The 22,056-nt window shown below is 41.9% G+C and overlaps 1 protein-coding gene across 11 annotated transcripts in view; it reads left to right on the top strand.

Moving 5' to 3' along the window:
• The window catches only part of SGCD (sarcoglycan delta), a 396,287-nt gene that overhangs the window by 289,490 nt on the left and 84,741 nt on the right, over positions 1-22,056 (top strand). For all 11 annotated transcript variants that reach the window (XM_065691107.1, XM_065691103.1, XM_065691108.1 and 8 more), the window contains one exon: positions 6,443-6,515. In XM_065691107.1, the coding sequence (XP_065547179.1) occupies positions 6,443-6,515 (73 nt within the window). The remainder of the gene's footprint in view (positions 1-6,442; positions 6,516-22,056) is intronic.

Here is a 22,056-nt window from a genome sequence, read left to right as displayed (position 1 = left end):
CAGATAGACCTTTGCAGTGAGGTATTTTTATAGTATCCCAGAAAGAAACACGAACGAAGCTTTATGGCTTTTGTTCAATGCACTGGCTTAACCCAGCCAGGTTATTATTGTTGGGCCCTGAAATGGAGCTCTTATTGATTTCAGATTTGATGGGATTCAAGGGGAGCAATGGCAATTACTATGTTCATCCATTTAAAAACATAAATTAAGGATGAAAAAGGCTTTTAAAACCAGGAATTAAAAGAAGTGGGCAAAAATCACTTCTACCTATATTGCATTGGATTTACTTCCTGGGCATCTGTTTGCACAGACACCTTTTTAAGACTGTCACATATTACCCTGATGAGACCTACAGAGGAGAGGACCTCATCAGACAGGTGTTTTCTTGGATAAATTGCTGAATGTGTCCTGATCAATAGTGGGAATGGAGGTAGTTTATGGAGATCACCAGCACACTGTACATTGCCTCTTGACTTTAGCTAGAAGAAAAATTGTGGCAAATCCTTCTTCTTCCCTTATTTGCGCAGTACTACATGAAGGCAGAGTGCTAAAGAGAAGATACACTTAAGCCAACTCAATCACAAAGTTTGTCGCAGGGCTCTGAGAGCTCAATTTCATTATAAAGCAAGGATATATGCAACACTAAAGATGTATGTGGGTATGAAATTATTACTAAAAGAATACAAAGAGTGGGAAAGAAATGTGTTGTCTAGAAAGAAAGGAAAGTGAGGAATATCTAACCAGGTACATCTGCACCTGAGTGGAAACCTGATTTCTCTCCTTTGGATTTTGTTCACCCCCAAGTGCTGTTCAGCTGATTGCCACCTACCCTTGATAGCACGGGAGCATCAGTCATTACTCTAAAAATACCTCTCATTGCATTGCATTTCAGCTCCTCTTCTCTTTGCAGCTGATGGGAGTAGAAGCCTACAGCAAGTTTCATACAGAGGGAGCAGTATGTGATCATTGTCTTGCCAAAAGGGCTGGAGCCCAGTTCTGGCCAGAGGGAGCAGGGATGGCCCTTGCCTTTGCACCAGGAAAGGTGCCAGGACAGTGTTATGCAGATCAGGTGCTTTTGCAGCACACAGCGGGAGCAAGAGGCAGCTTGGAAGGCTGAACTGTTGATGCCCCCTTTCCTCTGCTTGGATTTGTTGCTGGTAAAGATGCACATTTCAGCTGAGCTTTGCTCACTTCTTGGGGCATCTCTTCCCTATGGAGTTGGGAGTGCTGAGCTCACACCAGGCTTTGCCCTGGTGGGGTGTTAGTAATCTCTCCTTCTCACAAAGCTCATGAGATTGATCAAACAAATTCACATTTGGATGAAGGAGGGTAATGCTTTAAAAGACATTCTTCAGCAGGACATTGGCAGGCCAATATGCACATACAGAACATGATGCTTCTGTTTTGTTTCAATGTGAAACTGGGATAAAAAGCCACCTTTTTTTAAGCTATGTCTTGAATTCATGTCACAGAGTATGATTGCCAAAAGCCCAGCCCACTGACTTTTTATGTTGCTTCCATGTTGGAAACAGTGAGGCCAGATTGCTCATGGCACATGTTCTGCAGCAAGGAAGGACAGCGTCATCCTGTGCAGGAGCTGAAGCTGTTGAGAAAATGCAACAGGGCAGTGGCACTGGAGGCTCCTATGACAGGTGCAGAATTGGAAGAGGAAGCTGAGAGGAGATCAGAAGCTGGGTTTTGCTTCAGCAATTCACTTGCAGTGGTCCACACCACAACCAAGCTCCTGAATGTGACAATAAGCTTCTAAGAAACCGCTAGAGTCAAATGAAATGCAAATTCTGATTTGGCAAACCTTTTCTCATAGAGCCTTTCTTCTGAGTCTCAAATGAAAGAAGAAAAAGAAGCAAACAAACATACAAATATCCTCAAACCCTGTACCTGAACTTTAAATGTTCCCTGGCCATATGACTCTTGATTTTTGTTATTGCATGAAGTGAACACATATAGGGGTCTTTGACATTTGTGTCCCCACTCCTTATGCACTAGAAGGGAAAAAAGCCCCAAACACTCTTTGAGTGAATCTTTATGGTGATTCAAAACACTTTAGGAAGATCCTGTCATATGCTTTATAAGTTCCTGACTGATTGTGTGGAATTAAGTTATTGGGCAGAGAACCATCTAATGGAAACACATTGATGAAATCATTTTTGAGGGACATTAAATGGAACTTAAAATAAAGCTGAAATGGCTTTATGGATTTTTCAGTCAAACTGTTTATGAACATTTATCGGTGGTAAATTACACAGTGTCAGAAGAGGGAATCAGTAGGGATGGCTTTTAATAGAAGTCACTCTGATGCAATGCTGTGAGAAAGAATAATTTATTGCCTAGGAACGTACAGTATAGCGTGCTTAAATACAAATTATATGATTGTTTCCTCCTAACTGTCTCTGGCTGTTTGCAAATAAGTCACCCTTAGCAGCAGCAGAAGGTCTCATAAGATGAAAAAAAATGTTTTCAGTACTTTGCAATGAAATAGAAATCTTGTATTATGTATTTTTCATGGTAGATAGAAAATGTTTTAATAATGGATAATTCAGGAAGCAGAAGCTGTGTTGTACAGTCATAAATTTAATTTGCATTTGCTTTATACTCACTAAAGGGAAAAGAGGGATATAGTAGCTTTGATTGGGAAGGGAGATTGTATTCTTGAACAGTGCAGTTCATGCAGCCATAAGGGTATTTCGTCTCTGTATGCTTCCCTCGCTGGGAACAAGTTGGGAGCTACATAAGGATTCACTCACAATTCTTAAAACGATGTGATTTGTTTCATGTTCCTGGTAGACTTGCCTCTTGCCTTTCAGCTTAATGTCTCGTTTGCGTTCCCTTTGGCCCTGTCCTGCTGCCATGAATCATGAGTGGACTCGGCTTTTCCCCAGGGATGTTCCCATCCTGGAAGCATCCAACAAAGAGCAGAAATTTTCACCACTTTCTAAGCAAATGACCTTGGACTTCATATTTTTAAATCCTACCCTCTCTCTCTTCTTCCACTCCCTGAGGTCAAACGTTTGTTTCTCCATGATGTCCCAGTTCTCTGCAGAGCCACAATACCCCAGTTCAGTGTCCACAGCACATTTCCCTCAAACTTTTCTTCCTGTTTACCAAAGCCTTTAGTAAAACCACTTCCTCCGGCCTGATGCCTTCACTTTCAACTCCATCCAACAATGATCCTATCACAGCCTGGCTAGGGATTTCCATAGTGGCCAAGAGCCACACTTTGACACAGATGTTCAGTGTAGCTGAATTTGTCCAAGGCTGTTTCCCTCAGGAGGCACTGTGGGAGCTGCCAATTACCCAGGCAGAGACTGAGACTCTTTAGTGTAGAAGAGAGAGGGCTGATGGGAGTAGACACATTCGAGGTCTATAAAATTAACAGTAGCACAAAAAGAGGATGGTAATTTAGTGATTCTCACAGTCCAAAACAGAACAGGCATCCAGTGAAATCATCAGGCAGCAGGCTGAAACCAAAGGAAAAACTTCTCCAGAGCAGTTAATTAATCTGTTATCCCCTTGGTACAGAAATGGGGCCAATTACAAGGATAATTAGGTGAGGTGAGGTGAGGAAAGCTTATCAGTGTGTCTCCAGTGGCTGGATGACACAGCCAGCTCAAGGAGTCCCTCAGCTGCTGACAGCCAGAGTCAAGGGAGGGATGTCTCAGTCCTGGTCCATCAGCATCCCCTCAGCCCTGAGTGGCTGATGTCCTACTCAGTGACAGGGACAAGTGGCCCTTTGGGAGATTTTGTGCTCTTAAACAGAATAATAAGTAATGATATTGTCAAGGCAGGAGGCCTTATCAAGGCAGGTAGCGTTCACTTCTAATTCACATCAAAGGAGAGAAACAGAAGGATTTGGAAATCTCATTCCAGTTCTCAGCACATAAGGGACTCTTTCATGGATCTGGGAATAAAGGAGACAAGGAAAAGAGGGTTTAAGAACAGTGTATAGGGAAAGAAAAACAAGGAGATGGAGGAAAGGAATAGTAGATGATTTTATTTTCAGTCTTTTTGAAATGACCGCATTGGAGACTTTTCTGGCTTTGTTTCTAAAGTTGCTTCCTGCGTTTAAATGAAATAAAAGCCTAGAAAACACCAAGTCACTGGACATATGCTGAAGTTCCCCTTATTCTGCAGGCATTTCTGGTACATTCAGGTTGTTATTGGGGGCTTCTCATAACTTAGGTAGCTTACTGAAGATGTGTAAAAGTGAATCAAAATTACCAGCATAAAGTCGCCATTTAAGCAATACAGGTGGAAGGCGTACAAGAATATCTATGTGCACCTCCCTATGTGCACTTACTCATCCTCCTCCCCTCGAAAATTGTTGTTTTGTTCCACAGATACGTGCAGGCTGTAACTTTGGCTAAGTTTTATTGCAGAGCTAATAGCCAAACAATTGTGTGGATAAGCAGAGACTTAAATCATTTAGAAACTGTTGAGAGAGAACAGATCTGATAGTAATAACCTTCATGGCTGGCAAGCTACAGCTGCTTTTGACAACTTGTACCAATGAAAGCTTAAAGTTAAGAGCTAAATATCTGTATTGTGCCATAGGATCAATTTCAATTCTCAAGTTTAAAGCTTGAAACTTTAGGCTGCTTTTATTATCTTTGAGATTGCTTGATTTTTTTTTCTCTAGGTTAAAAAGGAGTTGGGGATTTTTAATAAATGTTGGAGTTCTTGTTGTCATTCTGATTTTTTTTCTTTAACACAGTGGGACAGCTTAGTTAATTTATTTCAGTGCAAGGAAAGTATGGTCGTATTGAAGCCACAAGTGGTATTCTTTTATAGGAGAAATTACAGAAGGATGTTGTATGAACATGTTTTGTATCCACTTAGATCTTTTATTCTGTAGCGGTGACTTCCAGACTGCACATAGGTAACAATAATAGCGCATGTAAAGAGACATGTCAAAGAATATGTGTAAACAGACTTATCAGATCTGTAGTTTGCACCAATGGCTTTACTGAAAAAAGAAAGGAAAGAAAAAAAAAGCCACTGGTGCAGTTTGCACACTGACACTGAAATTGCTGTGATGACTACAGATAATGAATATCTAGCTGTTTGCAATGCGTCTGAACACACGACCACAGGTCTGAATTTAAGAATACAGGTCATACTTGCTCACTGGGTAGGCAGCTATATATTAGAGAACATGAACATTAATTTCTGGTGCACTGCTGTGTGTCAGACAGTACCATTCTTAGCTATGTTTTAATTGCAAGTTTCAGTGGGAGTGAGAATTTGATGTTCTGCAGCACCTGGGGACTCCTGTGTCCCAGCAGAGTATTTAAAAAGAGGAATGGGTTCAGAAGAGAGCAGTGAGAAGTCCAGGAAATCTGCTTCACAGTGAATGATTCAGAAAGCCCTGACTTCTCAGAGAATCAGAGATGGTTGGGGTGGTTGGATCACCATCAGCAGATAGCTGCCTACAGAAGGTGAAGAGTCTGGTCGGGCATGACCAATTGCATGCCACATGAAGATTTAGTGGCTGAAAGTGAGACCAATTCTGATTAGATACACATTTTTTAATTAGAAGAATTAGTAGAAAGGCTTACCAGAGGATGGCATATGATACCTTTGGCTTAAAATAATGACATGGGGAAAGCAGCTCTTTCTAGAGAGACACAGGATGGCTGTCACAGAATATGGACCAGTGCAGGGGTGGCTGGGTGCAGTGGCCCAACTTGGGCTATGCAGATGGCCACAGAAGAGGATTGCAGTGGCCTGAAACTGAGGAAAGCTGTTCATATTACCTTGCAGTTTACAGCTTATGATCTAGACAGAGTCAGCAAATGGGGATAGTGCTACCTTCCCCAGCATTGCTAGGAGATGGGGGAAATGAGCAGAAGTTAAATGACTTCTGGGTCACACATCAAACCGGTAGCCAGGGTGGGAGTAGAGCAGAGTCTGCTGCCTGCCTGTGCTGTGTTTCATCAGGTGGACACTTCCCTCATTTTCCCCAGGCAGCAGCACAGCCCGACTAGAGATACATTTGCAGAGATTGAGCCAAAATTTGGTTTCTCCTTTGAGTATCTGAGCCCAGCAAAAGAAATAATGTCATAACATGCATACAGGTTCATTAATGGGTAATGTAGCTGGATTAGATGCCTGGTTACCAGGGGGGTATCTTTTCCAAGTTCCCTGCATCAGTTGGGTTGGCAAACACTTCCCACAGTAGGGGTGCAGGCAGATGTCTTTACAGCCAGAAGTTCAGTTTACAGGCAAATCCCAGTTGTAATCAAGGCAACCGATTTCAGGTGATCAAGGTCTGGCTTTTGCTGGGGACAGAAGGGATGTGTGCAAGCAAGAAATGGGATCAGGCGATGGGTTAAATTGCGCCTAGGTATGATTTGACAATCACTCCCCTGATAACAGCTTATAATGTTTACAATTTGTCTTCTGTTTTGTTTTGTGATTTCAGGAGCAGAAGGCACAGTGTTCCCTAAATCTATAGAAACTCCCAATGTCAGGGCAGACCCCTTCAAGGAACTAAGGTAAATTTTGGAATATGGTTTAATGGTAACTCAGTGGAGCCTTGTTTGAGTTGTGCATACTGCTGGGCATCATTTCTGCTTTTGCATAAGAGCTTGGGGATTGACTTTGGAAGGCATCACTGAGAGGATGCCATAGAAGAAAAGGGACCTGTCATCTTTACATGTAATGTGACCGAGCTAAAGGCAGTCATGGGTGATGAGAGCATCATTTATCCTCTATAACATGCCCTGTGTACCCTGGGATCAGCATTTGAAAAGCAAATAGAGAAATCTTCTCCTGGTTGTGCAGGGAGGCACTGGAGTCCGTGCTGAATCATGGGGAGCAGCAGCAGGGAAAGGATAATGCACTCCAGCATTATCTGTCTTGCAGAAATGCAAACGCTCCCTGACCTACACCGGTTATAGGTATGTGTGCAAGTAACTGCTGACACTGGCAGGGATGCCACTTGGTGACAGCAATGTATCAGGAGGGAATAAACAGCACAGCTCCTGAGAACCTCAGGCTAATGCTGAGCATTATATTTATTTAAAAACAAGCCAAACATGTAGCACTACGGGTTAGTTTGAATGACTGGTCTCTGAAAAAGACCAATCATATTGCCTAATCAATTAGCAACCAAATCTCTTGGTATCTTCTGACCAAGAGGACTGTCAGGATTTGCCATTGATGCAGTAATTATCCTTCCTTACAGAAAGAGAGGGTGAGAAAAGGTGAAGAATGTCTCCAGAAGGATGTCTTGTCCTTAGGTCTTAGATTGCAAACTCTCCTTTCCTGGAAACTGCTAGGTTGAAGCAATCTTCAGACAGCACGATATGTGGAGGCACCGAGATGGGAGAGGACCTGGAGATAGTTATGGCCTGCTGTGGAAGATGAGGAACACCCTGTGTGCCTTCCCTTGAGGCTGTCTTCCAGTTTCTCTCAAAACACTCTTAATTCTTCCCAGTTTTGCTCTCTGGGGATCCTGTGTCAGACAAGAGCTACAGTGGTGGTGTGATTCAGTTTGTTATGAAAGCTTGTCCTCTTTCTTCATGCAGTGGCTTTGTCCCTGCCTTGTGGTTTTCTCAATCTTGGTATATTTAAAAAAGGAAACAGGATCTTTGCTCAGCCTGACATGCAGCTCCAGGGCCCGCTGGGGTGCAAGGAACTCCAGGAGGGCAGGGGTCCATGGTGCAGGGCACATGTACCACCTTTCCCTGGGCAGAGCAAGGAAACAAAGCAGTCGGTGGGTGGATGGATTTGTAGGTGAAGGTCAGGTGACAAAGGCTTTCTGGCACAGCCCAAGTTTACTGACATATTGGGGGGGGGGGGGGGGGAAAGGCAAAAAAGAGAAAGCAAGATCATGGTTAAAATATCCAATATCTAATTAACTTACAAAACCTGGTCCCATTTTCAGTAGTGCAAAAGAGATGCAAGATTTAGGTCCAAGACTGTGGTTACTTAGGACTTTTCTAAACACAGGAGAGGAATTTAATCCAAGTTAAGTGTAGAGTGTCATGTTAGAGGGGGCAAATGTGAATGAAAATGGCCTTAATCTGATTGAGTATGCTTCTGTTCCAAAGAGAATTAAACTAAATGAAATTGAAATGAATTAATGGCAGCATCATGCAAGGGGTTGATTCCATATATTTCATAGAATCATAGAGCGGTTAGGGTTGGAAAGGACCTTAAGGTCATCTAGTTCCATCCCCCCTGCCATAGGCAGGGATGCCTTGCACTAGACCATGCCACCCAGGTCTCTGCCCAACCTGGCCTTGAACACTGACATTTGGTCTGCTTTAACTTCATGTTGTTATTTCACTTGTTTTATGCAGAGAGCTGTTAGATAACTTGACTTCCTTTGAAATTAGTGGACTGGGTGAAAAATGAATCCTGCCAAAATCTGGTGGTTTGTTTGGATTTTTTTTAAGGGAAAATCATTGAATTAGATTTACCTAGAAAAAATGTCCCACGGGGTCCTAAAATATTTTGTGTGCTTCTGAAAATTTTCTCTTGGCAGAAATAAATGTGGGTTTTTTCCACCATCCTGAGAAGAACAGAGCCAATGGTAGCACCGTGTAGGGAAAGCAAGATTTCCCAAGAGCAAAAGCTCTATTTCTCCCTAAACCAAGAACCATCCATCTCTCTCCACATGCTGGAACCCTGGCTGCTTCTTAGGTAAAATGGTGCCTTTTGGGTGCAGTGCAGAGTTAATAGAGAAAATAATCTTACTCTTGGGGACCATTTTTTTGTACCTTCCTATTTTGATAGCAGTATGTGTGTATAAAGGTGTCCTTTTGGCCTTTTTAAAAAGATGCTGCAGTGAAATGTGACTGGATGAGATGGCATATAGGTCCCGAGCTGTCATACATTGCTAGGAAAGCAGCATTGTAAACATGCACTCAGTAGCTGCTTGACTCTAAAAGCCCCGTTTCTCTAGTAAATAGCACAAATGTTCTTTCCTCAGGCTGAAGTTCTTAGGGTGGGGAAGTGCACATTCAACTATTGAAGGCTGTTGTCAGATGTCCCCAACCTCCATCACTCGTCCGACCAAATGGTTATGGTTAGGTCTGTGATTTATCCTTTATTCTCTTTTCAGTATCAAACTGACTCCCACATTTTTCATTAGGAAACTTCAAAATAAAGTGACAGCAACTGTCAGTATCAGAAAGAGAGGAGACCAACTGCTCCTGTCACCACTGGGAGTCAGACCATCTGTATGTCTTCTTTCCCTTTCTCCTCTCCTTAAGAGACAGACAAATTTCCCTTGCAAGATAGGCAGTACACTATTGTGTCAGTCATCTCTGTTTCTGTCCTTCTATTCCTCCCATCTCCCAAAGGCATTCAGTCATGCCCATGTCTCACTCTCCAAACAACAGCACAACAGACTTTCTTGTCCCTGTTTATCAGACAAATGGTTTTCAGTTCATACAGCCTAATTTACTTATTAGTAACCACCTCCTCTACAAGATGGTCATCATCCAGGAGAATATGCTATGTGTGGTCCCTTTGCTGAGTGCCCTTTTTAAAACACTTTTGTATGCAATGGTTTAGATGGAGAAAATTCAGGTGGCGGGTGGTGATGTCTGTTGCTTTTTCCTTGCTAATGTGTGTAAGCCCATGTAATGTGCTAAGCCCATCACAAGGCTGCAGGAATTGGTTTGGTTCTTGTTTGAGCCAGGTCTGGACTTTGTTGCTGAGTCTTCTCATGAATCTCTCCCATCCTGCAAACTCATGTGTCCTAAACCAATCTTATTAAGCATCAGTTGTAGTAAGAAAGCCAGAGCTCCTAAATATCCTTAGTGAGTGTTATTAATGATTTCTATTTCTTCTTTGGAATCTAGAATGTTCTTTAATAATGACTCAAGAACTAGAGGTGGTTGAAAAACTATTTGCTATACTTCTGTGAACATTTGCATGTTTTTACTTATTTGAAATAATTTTAGACTTTTGAAAGTTTTGGTAGTTGTTCATTGGGTTCTAAAGTGGTCAAAAACAGAAAAAGGAAAGCAAACACATTCAAATTATTTTCAAATTCTTGTAAAATTTAACACTGCCATTCAATATCATCCCAAAATAGCTTAGTGGGAGGGCTTGGAAGATTGAAATTTGGCTTGGGAGATTTGGACGTTGAAATATTTGTATTCATCTGCATTGACTCTTTTTAATGCAGGTTAGTGTCTTTGACATATGGTAATGTGGTTGCCTGTGTATAATAGTTGAATTCAAGATGACCTTTTCTCACTGGGTTATTTTACTGGCATCCAAGTAACTTGTCAAGAGCCTGTCTCGAGAACTTCTCCTTGACACTGGCAGGAATCACCTGCCTTTTTCTATTTATCTTCCAAAAGGCGTATATGTGCAAAGGAGACTAACAGAAGTTGCCTGACAAATCAGCACTCTTCCGAGGTGGAAGGGTAAACTAGCCAGTGAGAAAGGGAGAAGGGAAATAATTTGAGGAGAGGGGATTAAAAAGTGGGTGATCCAATATAAAAAAGGAAATGAGAATGATGTTAAACTGGTAAGTGTTAGAAGCTGGAAGAGTCTGTGTCAGATGAGTGCTGTGTCGTAGCATCCATCCTGGTCCCTGGGCTCAGAACTAGCGTAATCACCTGCCCAATTTCTAGGTCATGCTGGGGGGCACCAGAGCATGGAAACTGGGCTTAGGGCATTTCTGTTCCTAGAGTTAGATAAAAGGAAATCAGACAGCATGAAATTTAGTCCATAAGGGGCAAGCACACACCTGGAATTCATCCACAATTATTGTAGGTTAAAAATGCAGTAAGCCACTCATCCAAGGCAGGAAACCAAGGGATGACTGTTTTTCCTGTAATGCACAAATATAGTTAAGGGAGAATTAATCCCTTGGGCTTGAAGGGGTAATTTTTGAGCAAAGTTAATTATGAAGCACTGAAAGTATGAAATGGCAGATGAAATGTACTTGCAGCTTGATTTTATTAGGGCAATTCTACCTTTCCATGTACAGTACTGAACTATCCAAATAGTCCAAGTGAGACCTATTGTAGCAAAAAGCAATTTAAATACAGTGCTCAGCTAATGTAACAGTACTCATTTTGCAAAACAATAATTCTTACCGAATTAAGGTTTCTCTCAGCTGTGTTTCACAAGGCAGCAGAGACATTTTCCTTAAGTATGAACACAAATAATGTTTCTGTCTAAAGTCCATTACATTAATAAAGATTAAGAGTACAAAAATTAAAGGAAATGCAAAAAATGAATGGTCTGAAAGAGGAAGTAATTGGTGAGAAATAGAAGTCATTTATAAAGTCTAGTGCATGATACTGAAGCATGTTTAGTTTACAGAAACCACTTTGGGATTCCTGTGAGGTGTCAGCAAGGGGAAGATGTCCAGTGTAGCCTTGTATCTAGCTGGTGTTATTTTCTAATTGATTTGCCGTAAACGATGCAATTTTTTCTTTTTTTATACCAGTGCAATCCCAGTAATTTTAGTAGTCCTACCATCGTAAAAGACAACAGACGTACCTTGGGATGAGCTTTACCTTCCATGTTGTAACAAATATAACTATTTTCATGTGACACAGATAGGTTTATTTTATGTGACTATCTCCACACATATGTACTAGTGTACAACTAAAATGAGAGACCATGTTCCTGGTTTCTAAACTTCAGTCTAATTTAAGTGGACTTTGGTGACTTTCTTTTGAATGGCAGAGGTCCTCATCTCTCCGTTTGCTAATCTAGGAGAGCACATCTGATCTAGCAGTTTCCCTGTGACAGCTAAGGCTTCCTGAAACACTCAGTGTTGGATGAAACTTTCTCAGAGCAGAATTTACACTGATTTCACAGCCACTTTGCTTTGGCCTTTCCTCCTGTTGACATCCCTTCAAAGCTGCTGCCTGTTCATCTATTACAGAAGACAAACCACAGTCCTTCCAAATCAGAGACAGTTTTTCTAAAGGTTTCTTGTAGACAGCGTATCAAGATCTATTTATACCACTGGATATAAGGCTTGGAGTTAAAGAGGCAGTTGATTGTTGGGGATTTCCATCTGTTAAAGTATTTCTGTTGCAAAAAGGGGTGAGGGAGGTTGCTGTTCCATTTCCTGCATTTTATCTTTTAACAGCCTTCATCTCTTTCACACCCAGCACCAGAAAGAGGACGATTTAGCTCTTGGTGCCCTTTCTTTCCCTGTTTCTAGCAGGGGGAATCCTAGATTTGGATTCCCAGGAAGCACATGCCTTGGAAATGGCAGGGGCATTGGCAGAGTTTCATTGATTTATCCTGACTGGATAAATCATGGCCCTGCCCTGTTCACAGTGCTGCTAATAGCATCTGTCCATAGACAGGCAGATCCTCTTCAGAGCAGGCTAATGGACAGTGAGAGCAAGCTGGGCAGGAAGGTGTTTTGAACACAGTATATTGCTGAAGTAAAAAATGAGATGGGCTCAAGGGAAAAGAGGCAAAGCAGTTAAGAGTTGGTGGTTGAGCAGCCTGCAGTGGGGTGCGTGGCTCTTCCCAGATGCACTCGTGTCCCCTGTGCTGTGGGAACACATGGGTGAAAGAATGTGCAGATGCCGCCAGAGCTATGAGGCCCTTCAAGCAAAAACAGGACCAGGAATAGGGAAGTAAAGGGCAGATTTCTAAAGGAAATTGCTGCCAAATGGTATAAGGGATAGACAACAATGGAAATACCCCTCTTATTCAGTGGTTGGTGGGCAGATACACAAGACTGCATATATTTAAACAGCATAATTGCAATTGGAGCAGTGGCTGCAGAGACCAGTTTAACTTTTCCTGGGCACTGAGTAAAAACAACCGCCTGGTTCCATTATTCTCTCCCTACATTTGTTCTGTAGGGGTTTCCTAATGCAAACAAAGCCTTTTTCTGGGAGATATCAGTCGTCAATCCTGACTATTATCGCAGATTGAGTATCTTTCTTGTATACAAGATCTGCATCCTACCTGGGTGTGTTGTGCCTCCGGATTGTCATTAGCTTTCAACAGCAGAATGTTGCTTGTTCCATAATCAGAGCATTCATCTAACCTTCGAGTGCCATTCACAAAGGTGTATGAGCCAGAAGTCCTCTGAGACTTCAGAGAAACCCTATCAGTGTGACCGATCTCTACAGTCAGGCGTGTACATACATCCCTTTGAATAACAAAACTGTGAGCTTTTTTTGTTGCCTTTTTTAACTCTCTGTGCAGCACACTGCTAACCTTGAGTGGAAAATAGATGCTAATAAATGCGAGGTCTTAAAAATGTGAATTACAGCCGTTTCATACTCCATGGCAGACTCACACTGGTGAAATGGCTTAATACTTAATTGCAATGCTTGTCCTTCTCTCAAGTGCAAACGATGTTCCTCAGATAGATTTTGCAATGACACCTGTGGAAATAAATTGTGCAACTAATTAGTTATTCAGATAATACAGAATATTGGCTATGCACTGATTGAAAGGATGTGGTGACGCATCTTACATGATGTATCTGTATGGTAGGTTAGTCAGCTCTCAGATGGTATTTTTTGGAAGGCCTCAGTAAATGATGAAAGTACCCTTTAGCCTCTGGAATGCAAATGTCCTGAACCCAGGACAAAAATGTTGCCTTTCATTGCATTTTGATAATGATTAAGGAGGGTTACCATGTTCCGGAGTGACATACCTTGCTGCTTGTGTCTTGGGAGGAATACCTGGTCTGCAGGTTCTAAGGACCATTTTGGGGCTTATAGGATCTGCAGGTTATTAACTGCAGCCATATTGTCCTAAAAGCAATCATTAGACAGCAATCCAGAGAGAAGGGCGGGCAAACCAGAGTTTGTTTCTAGTGCAGGTTGGGTGACGTATCTGCCTTGCTGCAGAGTATGGCAAGTGCTGATGTTACGTAGGGTTAGGTGGGCAATGCTGCAATGCAAATCAGTCGGCGTATTGGTCTGGGATGCATCATTTGTAATGCTCTGTGAGAGGCTCAAAACCTATTCTTTTATCATAACATTTGTACTTGAGATAGAGCTATTTGTACCAAGGATATTGAGCATGAATTACAGAAGTAAATAGAAAGGAGGCAAGGAAAGCACCTTACCTACCTATCACTGCGATCCAAATCCTTTGCAAATACTGTGATATTTAGGATGTAATCGTGTTCAAAATGCCTGAATAGCTTAGAAGAGAAGGAGATTTTCCTTTGAACACTGTACTTATCTTAAAGAAATGAGAAGATGTAATCCACTGAGCACCATTGCTTTTGGGTAGAAAAAATATGTTTTTCTTTAATATTTCTCTCTCTCCCTTTATACTTCTCTCCTGCTGTGTATCTCACATTTCTAAAACTCAAAGTAAAAAACAAAACAGGCAAAATGAAAATCTTTGCCTTACTCAGCACTTGGTACCTGCTTTTAAGAAAGAAACTTAGCGCACTGCCTGGGAGCAGAGCCCAGCATGGGAACCACACCTGGGGCTTTGCCTGCCAAACAGCAGCAGTTACAAACCAGCTTCCTTAAAGCTGCCTATTTAACATGGACTTCTCATTAACCTGGTACAAAATAGGAAAGGACGGTTTAGATGCTTTCCTGCCCAAGTGAGGTGCTTCTCAGGGTTTTGTTTCCTTCTGCTATCTGTTGATGCTAGAGGGTTTGGCTGTATCAAAGCAATAATACTTATTATTTAGTTTGAGTGATGTGCTTTGAGCTATACAAGTCCACTGTGATTAAAAGGACACTTTTACAAGTACATTAATTGTGCTTTAGACTGTAGTCAGGAATCAATAGCTGTTGCATAACCCTGTTAAAGAGAGGAGAGAAATGTGTCTATAACCATAATGGGATGCTATCTTTTGAAAACAGTATTTTGTATACTCATTAAGAGAAATCATAAATATTCACTCTGTCTGCAGAATCTTTATTCTGAATTTGTTGCATGTGGAATAGAGTTGTTTTCTCTAGGCCAAACAGGAGTAGCTATGTCGTTTCCTCCTGACTGGAATTGATTTTATCTCTTTAATGTGTGGTGGCTGCTGCTGTGTGTACTCCTCATGTATTTTGCATTATGGGTTTATCCCATGGGCTATTTTGGCACCTCTGGCTCTTTTGAATATTAATAATATCCAAGCAAATAGTATTGCTGAGTTCATACTAAAGGAATGTTACTCCTTGCTGTGGTGTTTGGACTCAGCTCGGCCTCTCCATGCAGAGCTAGCACATGGGTAATGAGGACCCCTTTCTAAATACAACTCAGCAGTCAAACGTGTCCCTCTTTGAGGACCCCAGCACAACCCATAGTTTCTCCTCTGATGTCTACTTCATGTAGAATAATAGTAATGTATTTTTAGCGTATAAGCAGTAGCTGTGTGTTACCATGCACTTTCAGGGCTGAGCAGTGAATTGGCTCAGCAACGTTGGACTGGTGGTAGTCAGTGACCCATCTTGCACCTTGTGCATGCACTTGTACTATGAAGGAAGGAAATGGAAATGCAGAAGCTACTTGTGCTGGCAGCGCAAGCAGAAGCAGGCAGGTGATTCCTCTTTCTCTTCTCTGTCTTGGTAAAGTTGAGAGTCCGTGGACTTCACCATCTCATTCCCAGATTGTGCTGACACTTCTGAAGCTGTCAGCTCCCTGCTCTGGCTCCCAGCTGAGTTGGCATTTTAGTGGCTCATTGAAAAAAAGCAGCATTTTTTGAGGCCGAACATGTGAAAGCACGGAGGTTTGAAATATAAAGGTGGCTGGTTTGAAAGGCCGGGTAGCAGCCACCATTTCATCCATCAGCAGAGGTGGCTGCTATAAATACATACCTCAATACATACACACAGCTTTGCTGGCAAGTGAAATAATGCCATGTTTCACTTCAGCTGCATGAGGACAGTGTGTTCTTGGACAAAAGAAACCAAACTCGTGTGTGTTTCACAGTGTTTGTGGCTTCAGGGGCAAGCAGGAGATTGGGAAACAGAAATGTGAATGCAACCCAGTAAGAGCCAAAAAGCAGGTGAGAGTCTCCAACAAAGCCGGAAAAACACATCCAGAAGTAAAGTTTGGTCCTCCAGAGAGGAGAGGCAAATCTCCCAGGGTGTGGGCAGTAGCTGCAGAGGGAGATTTCCCCTGTGTTAGGCTAACAAGAGTGGGTGTCAAGCTCTTGGGACCCTCTTGGCAGTTGTTTTGGCAGCTGAAACTCATCTACAGTTCTCTGCTTCTCATGATGAGTTGACCTTGGTTCCTAAGTTATCTCTTGCTTTTCATAATAAAAAAAGAAAAACACTCTTTTTCCCTTTTTGCCTTGTTTCATGTCATTAAGGATGGTTGTGGGAAGGCTGGCTGAGTAGTTTTTATAACTACTATTGTGACCCAGGGGAATCAAGCAAGAAAGTAAACCAAAAACCCCAAAGCTTGGGCCATCAAGGATCATAAAAGAGGTTGTAAAGCATAGCGGAAATAGCCAGTTGGTGAGTTTGAGAACAGCTGAGAAGGCTAGATAATGAGGGGATGTGCTGCTGTAAGATGTTACCTGCCAGTGAACTCAGTGAAAATCTGCCTATACTTGATAAAATAAGGGCAAAAAGTAAGACATGAAGGGTGTATACTGCTAGTGCTGAAATGTGTGGCAGTGATTAAAATATGTCATGTCCTGTCCACTTCCGTAAACGTTAACATTTTAAAAAGCAGAGGAAGAAGTTAAATGCCAATTTAATTTATTTTATTAAGGATTTGGTGTCTTAACTTTAATGAAGAAGTAATAAATATAAATGGATATTAATGGAAGGTTATTAGAGCTGTTCATTTTGATAGAAAATATGCAGTATCTTCTTGTGCAGTGGCAGAGGTTAAAGATTATTATTGCTTCCTAAGGTTTCTGGAATTAAAGTCTCTCCCTTACGACCCACAAAGTATGATTGAAAATGTGTGCATGTGAAATGGTTTGCAGTAAATTCATATTGCAATAAAAGTCTCTTTAGAAAAACAGGGTATCTTACAAGAATCAGCTGAGGGGCTCTGTCTAAAGAGGAAAGCTTTTTTATAATCCCGAAGAATTTTGTTTCACTGCCAAAAGGATCACCCTGAGAGCACAGAGAAACCTGTGAAAAGGTCCTGAGCTTTCAGCAAGTGGTTGAAACCCACTGTTCCCTAGATTAAAAACTACTTGACTCTTTTATCTGGTTTATACACTTCTAATTAATTACAAATGACAGAGTCTTTTAGCATATAAAAATTAAGTCCTTCGTAATTGCTGTTTCTTTCTATCTAAAGCCTCCTAACCTCTCAGTACCAGATAATCAGTTCTTGTTCCCCTGGGGCAGAAGGAACTGTGCTGGAAGCACAGTGGGAAAAGCCAGCCCCAGCTGTACAGTGCCAGGAGATTTGGGCAATGCATTTCTTCTCCTCATCAATTCCAAACCTTTGGGTGTATCATACTGCAGGCACTGGCTTAATTCACTAAGACTTGCTGAAGTACAGCAACTTGGGTGAGGTGGGATTACCAATGCGGTTTTGGTGTTAGTGTTAAATTGGCTAAATCCTGTGGGCAATGCTTTGCCTTCATTAAAAAAACCCAAAACGTTCCCATGAAGTCATGTCCCTTGATCACTTCTGTGGAATTCACTTAAAGTTACTGAGGTCTTCTTGTAAACACACTCTGTGTGTTTCTTCATGAGCTGCACATCTGGAAACAACCTGGGATCTGGTAGTTGCCTTAGTATGGGACTTGGCCCATCTATGCCCTGAATACTTCCATAAACGCTCAGGTTTTGCTATATGGGATCTAACTGATTGTATGGAGAAGAGAGACATTTGTTCTCATCCCCTACATCAGGTCATGCCTAATTCTTTGCAAAAAAAGGTCTTACTGAAAACATCAAGGGCAAAACTGCTGGAGAATGGAAAATAGAGCACTAAATCTCTCCTAGTCCTTTCTTGCTCTTTCCTGTTTAGTATATGACAAATTTTTCTAAAACACCCACTAAATACATTGATTTTATGGGTTCTCGGTTGAGCAGTGGGGTATCATTTAATCTGTCCATCCATTAACATTGTTCTGAACAGTGAGAGGGGACCAAGCAATGAATTTGTCAGAACGTTTTGCAGAGCTCTGAGGTGCGTGGCATTCAGGCAACATCACATCAGGAGTCTAAATCTGAGTGTTAAGGTTAGTTACAGATAGAAAGAATAAATCAAGCATAAAAGATGCCTATAAAAAAGGATGCTGTCTCTTAAATGAAGACACTTTAGAGTCCATCATAAACCTCTGACATATATTCAGTCACTCTGCCTGCCGTCACAGTCTGAAATATATTTCAAGGTGCCTGCATATGTTACGCTGTAATCTCTAATAAATATATGCACATTTTCAATGATGTTGCATCATACCTTCTGAACTGATGTGACTTGAAAGGGGAATTGGTGTCAATGCAATAGAAGTTCTGCAGGCAAAGGTGCTCAGATACACATTAAAAGTATGTCAAAATGTCCACGCAACACCAAAGTGAGTGTTGGTTTCATAATCATCTCTTTGAGGAAGATTTCCTCTAGCTGGATGCCAGTTCTCTGTTTCTAAGTGAAGCAAAGCACATACAATTTTCTTAGTGTCTGGCTTTCCTACTCCAGTTTGAATTTCCAGAAACAAAAGCAACATCTTTAGCTGTGCTTTTGCTTAGAGTGATGAATAACAAAATTAGCTGTCAAGAGCTAGGCTGAAATTTCAGCAGAGTTACCGAATACTTACATACAATGGTTCTCTTGCTCCCCATATGGAGATTATGGCTCTCTTGAAAGAACAATTGCGAGACTTCCGTAGGAGCCATCCTTAAAATTGATCAATCCTTAAAGTTTAGTAGCTGTCAGGAATTAACAGTGTGGCATTGATTTATGGAGCTATCCAGGCCACTTCTGCAGAGCTTCCTTCCTTTCAGAGATGAGTATTCTGGGAAGCTGCTAGTATATATGTTATCCATTAGAACCCATCAGGCACTGTCCATATGCTTTGCTAGTTAACATTTCCAAGAGTAACTTTAGACATTTGAGAACCTGAGAGATTCATTTTTTATACTTGACTTGCTGATTTTTCAGAGTGTGGTGCTCCATGCTGTACAAACCTCAGGAGCTCATGAGCTGCTCATTTTAAAGAAGATGTTGGGCAATTCTGGTGTTTCCTACTTGGTTAAAAACTACAAAAGAGGAACTGAACTTGGGAAAAAAAAAAAAAAACAACCAGCTGATTCATTAAGTGCTTGTGGTCACGTTAAGAATGCGCAGACTTTGCAAATCTGACTCGGATACTTGGCAAATTAAAAGATCTACTTGCAGTGAAAGGCTAGAGGCATAGAGACTGGGGATGATTAGTTATCTCATGTAAGCAGTATGGTGTCTCTCTGTGGTGTGCCACTAAACTTCTTGTCATAAAAGACCATGTAATCTTGATTTCAAAATGGGACCGAATTTACGATGTTTTTAACAGACCTATGTGTTTATGTAAAAGTGCTGTATGTAGTACGGGAGAAGTGATGCCTTGTACTTGCTTAGATTGGCTTATTTGTTTTCTTTTGGCAGTAAAGTTGCCATAATACCAAAGTCTGAAGGGTTTAATGTAAGTGAATTGGAGACTTTGGATAGAGTACAAAGTGTATAGACAGGTAGTTCACTGTTACTTTTCATCTGAATAATTGCTGATTTATGCTGGATGGTAGAACAGCTGTTTTCCGTTCCAAACCTTAATACACTCATAGAGATGGTGAGGCTGTTGGCTTTCTGAGGGTTATAACTTTGAGTGATCTATGGGTGATGCTAGATTTGACCATGTGTAAATTCCATTATTCTGTGATGCATAAGCCCCTGATTTCTGGGGAGTTAATGAAACTGTGTAGGATGGGCAGCCAGCAAGCGCACCACACTGCGCTATTGAACAAGTCACTCAGAAACACTCTGGCAGCTTTGCCATTAGCACAGCCTAGCTTTTCCTGCTGTTCACTCTGCTAATATAAATATTCCTGAACTGCTTTTATATATACTCAGGCCACCAGCATGTACCTCTGCTTTTTTTTCCTGAAATCTTACCATTTCGTATATTGAAATAGGAGTGTTTAGACCTATTTGAATTCTATTTTTGTATTCATGGCATAGAACACAGTGACAGTGAGAACTGGATGTGCCAGTTGCAGGGCAGGCTGCACTCCTCTCCTCAAGTGCACACCTTGTGGAGTGGGATGCACCAAGCCCTGTGACAGCCCTTGGTGCACAATGCAGAGCACTATAGAAATAACCACGCTGGGTTTGGCATTAGAAGAGGCACAGCCCAGGTACCTGGCAGCTTTGCATGGGATGATTTAGCATCTTAGGTCATGTGTTGCTCTAAGTAGAAAATGTTCCCGATGCATCAACTGTGCCTGCTCTGCAGATCTAAGTGAGCTCAAGGGCTGGTGTGTTCCTGTTCCTCAACAGTAAGTGTGCCCAGCTAGTAGCTTCAGCAGCAGAAAAGACTGGTAAATTGCCTTAGAAAAGCTCACGGTCTCATTTGCCAAACCTAATGCCTATAGTGTAGCCTCATTCACTCTCTCAGTGGAAAGCAAATAGAAAAATCATTTTCGCAGTGCCCGGCAATGTTTATCTTCCAGGTTGGCTGGCCTGCAGTGACATTAGTGTCCCCAGAGCTTCTGAACTTAATCATTTCCAGTTGCTGCTTGCCTGCTTGAAGCTGTCCTAGTCCACCCTCCAGTGTGTTCTTCCTGTCAGTCACTATGGGAACAGCAATCAAAGCTCAGATTTATGGCTCTGTAGATATCCAAGGTCACAGAGCACAGGTCTAGTGGGAACAATTAAAACAGGCCTGTCCAGTTATATCTCTTTAAGCTCTTCTCACATTATACCTCTAACTAGAGCAGTAAAGTTAAAGCAGCATGACTGTCGGGATGTGACTGCTTTATAAAAGATAGCCTTTAGAGGAGATACTCTCTACACTGTTACCTGTAGAGGCATATTAGGAGTGTAGTCAGCATCACTGGATAAAACCTGTCCTCAGGTTTCACTCTGCATCCCTGCTGCCAGAGCTGCTCCTTGCCAGACCCAGCCGTGCCCTGCAGTCCCAAGCAGGCATTCCCACTGGAACATGGAACATGGCTCCACAGCCTGCAGGAAGGCAGGTCCAACCTGGTTTGAGCTCTTCTGAAGTGGCGGAAGAGTTGAAATGAAACCAGTTGTTTATACTGGTTTGAGGGGTTGTGTGGTTTCAGTGGGTTTGCCCTGGGTGCTCAGTTACTGTCATCAGCTATAAACTAAAAATTGCCGTTTGTTGTATTGTTTGAAATTGTTCATATTCAGCAACTGTTGTTTATACCTGGGGACTTCAGCAGCACATGGGAAAAATGGGCTGTGGAAATCATTGGAGTAAGATGGAGAGCTGTGGTGAACTTAATATCCGAGGGACAGAAAAGTAATTCTTTGGCAATTTCCAAGTTTTGTAAGAGGCAGCTGACGCTCTCCCATCCCTGTTTAAGCCAGTCAGGTTCTATTGAGAGACCTGTGTGATGGGACTCGTGATCCCATTGTCCGTGTTTTATTGAGTCCAGGGAGTATTAATGTGGTATGTTACGTAGGAATGAAAATCATTTAGTCCACAAGATCTGTCAGCAGATACTACATGAAAGTCATATACAGCGACGTCCTTCATATACAGTGGGCACAGAAAGATGCCACAGCAGAATTTTTAAAACAGACTGGCAAGCATGTACACATCTTTACAGGTCTCCAGTCTTTTGTAATAGTCCTATGTTTTAATTACACTTCCTTCCAATTCACAGCTAATTGTGTCTGGGTAACCAGAGCCGGTTTGGCTAATCTTATCTTACATAGGAGTAGTTCCTAAATGCTGTAGGTGAAATGAGTTCTTACTGTGCATAATGCTGTAGAAATGTTACCAAGTGGGCAGTGGTACTGGTTTGGGAGGTTCAGTGTTGAGCCCAGTGGCTCCTCAGTGTGGTATGTGGACATGATGCTAATGCCCTCATTTCCCTGGGGCCACAAAGAGAGGATTCAGTCTTCTGGAATTAATGAGTTACAAGGGGTGTCACAAGGAACAATTGGGGTGTTAGAATGAACAATGCGTTTTGGTGT

The sequence above is a fragment of the Lathamus discolor genome, chromosome 10 (assembly GCF_037157495.1).
Source record: "Lathamus discolor isolate bLatDis1 chromosome 10, bLatDis1.hap1, whole genome shotgun sequence".
NCBI classification, from domain to species: Eukaryota; Metazoa; Chordata; class Aves; order Psittaciformes; family Psittacidae; genus Lathamus; species Lathamus discolor.
The sequence above is the reverse complement of the archived record's forward strand: the minus strand, read 5'-3'. Positions and strand labels throughout refer to the sequence as shown.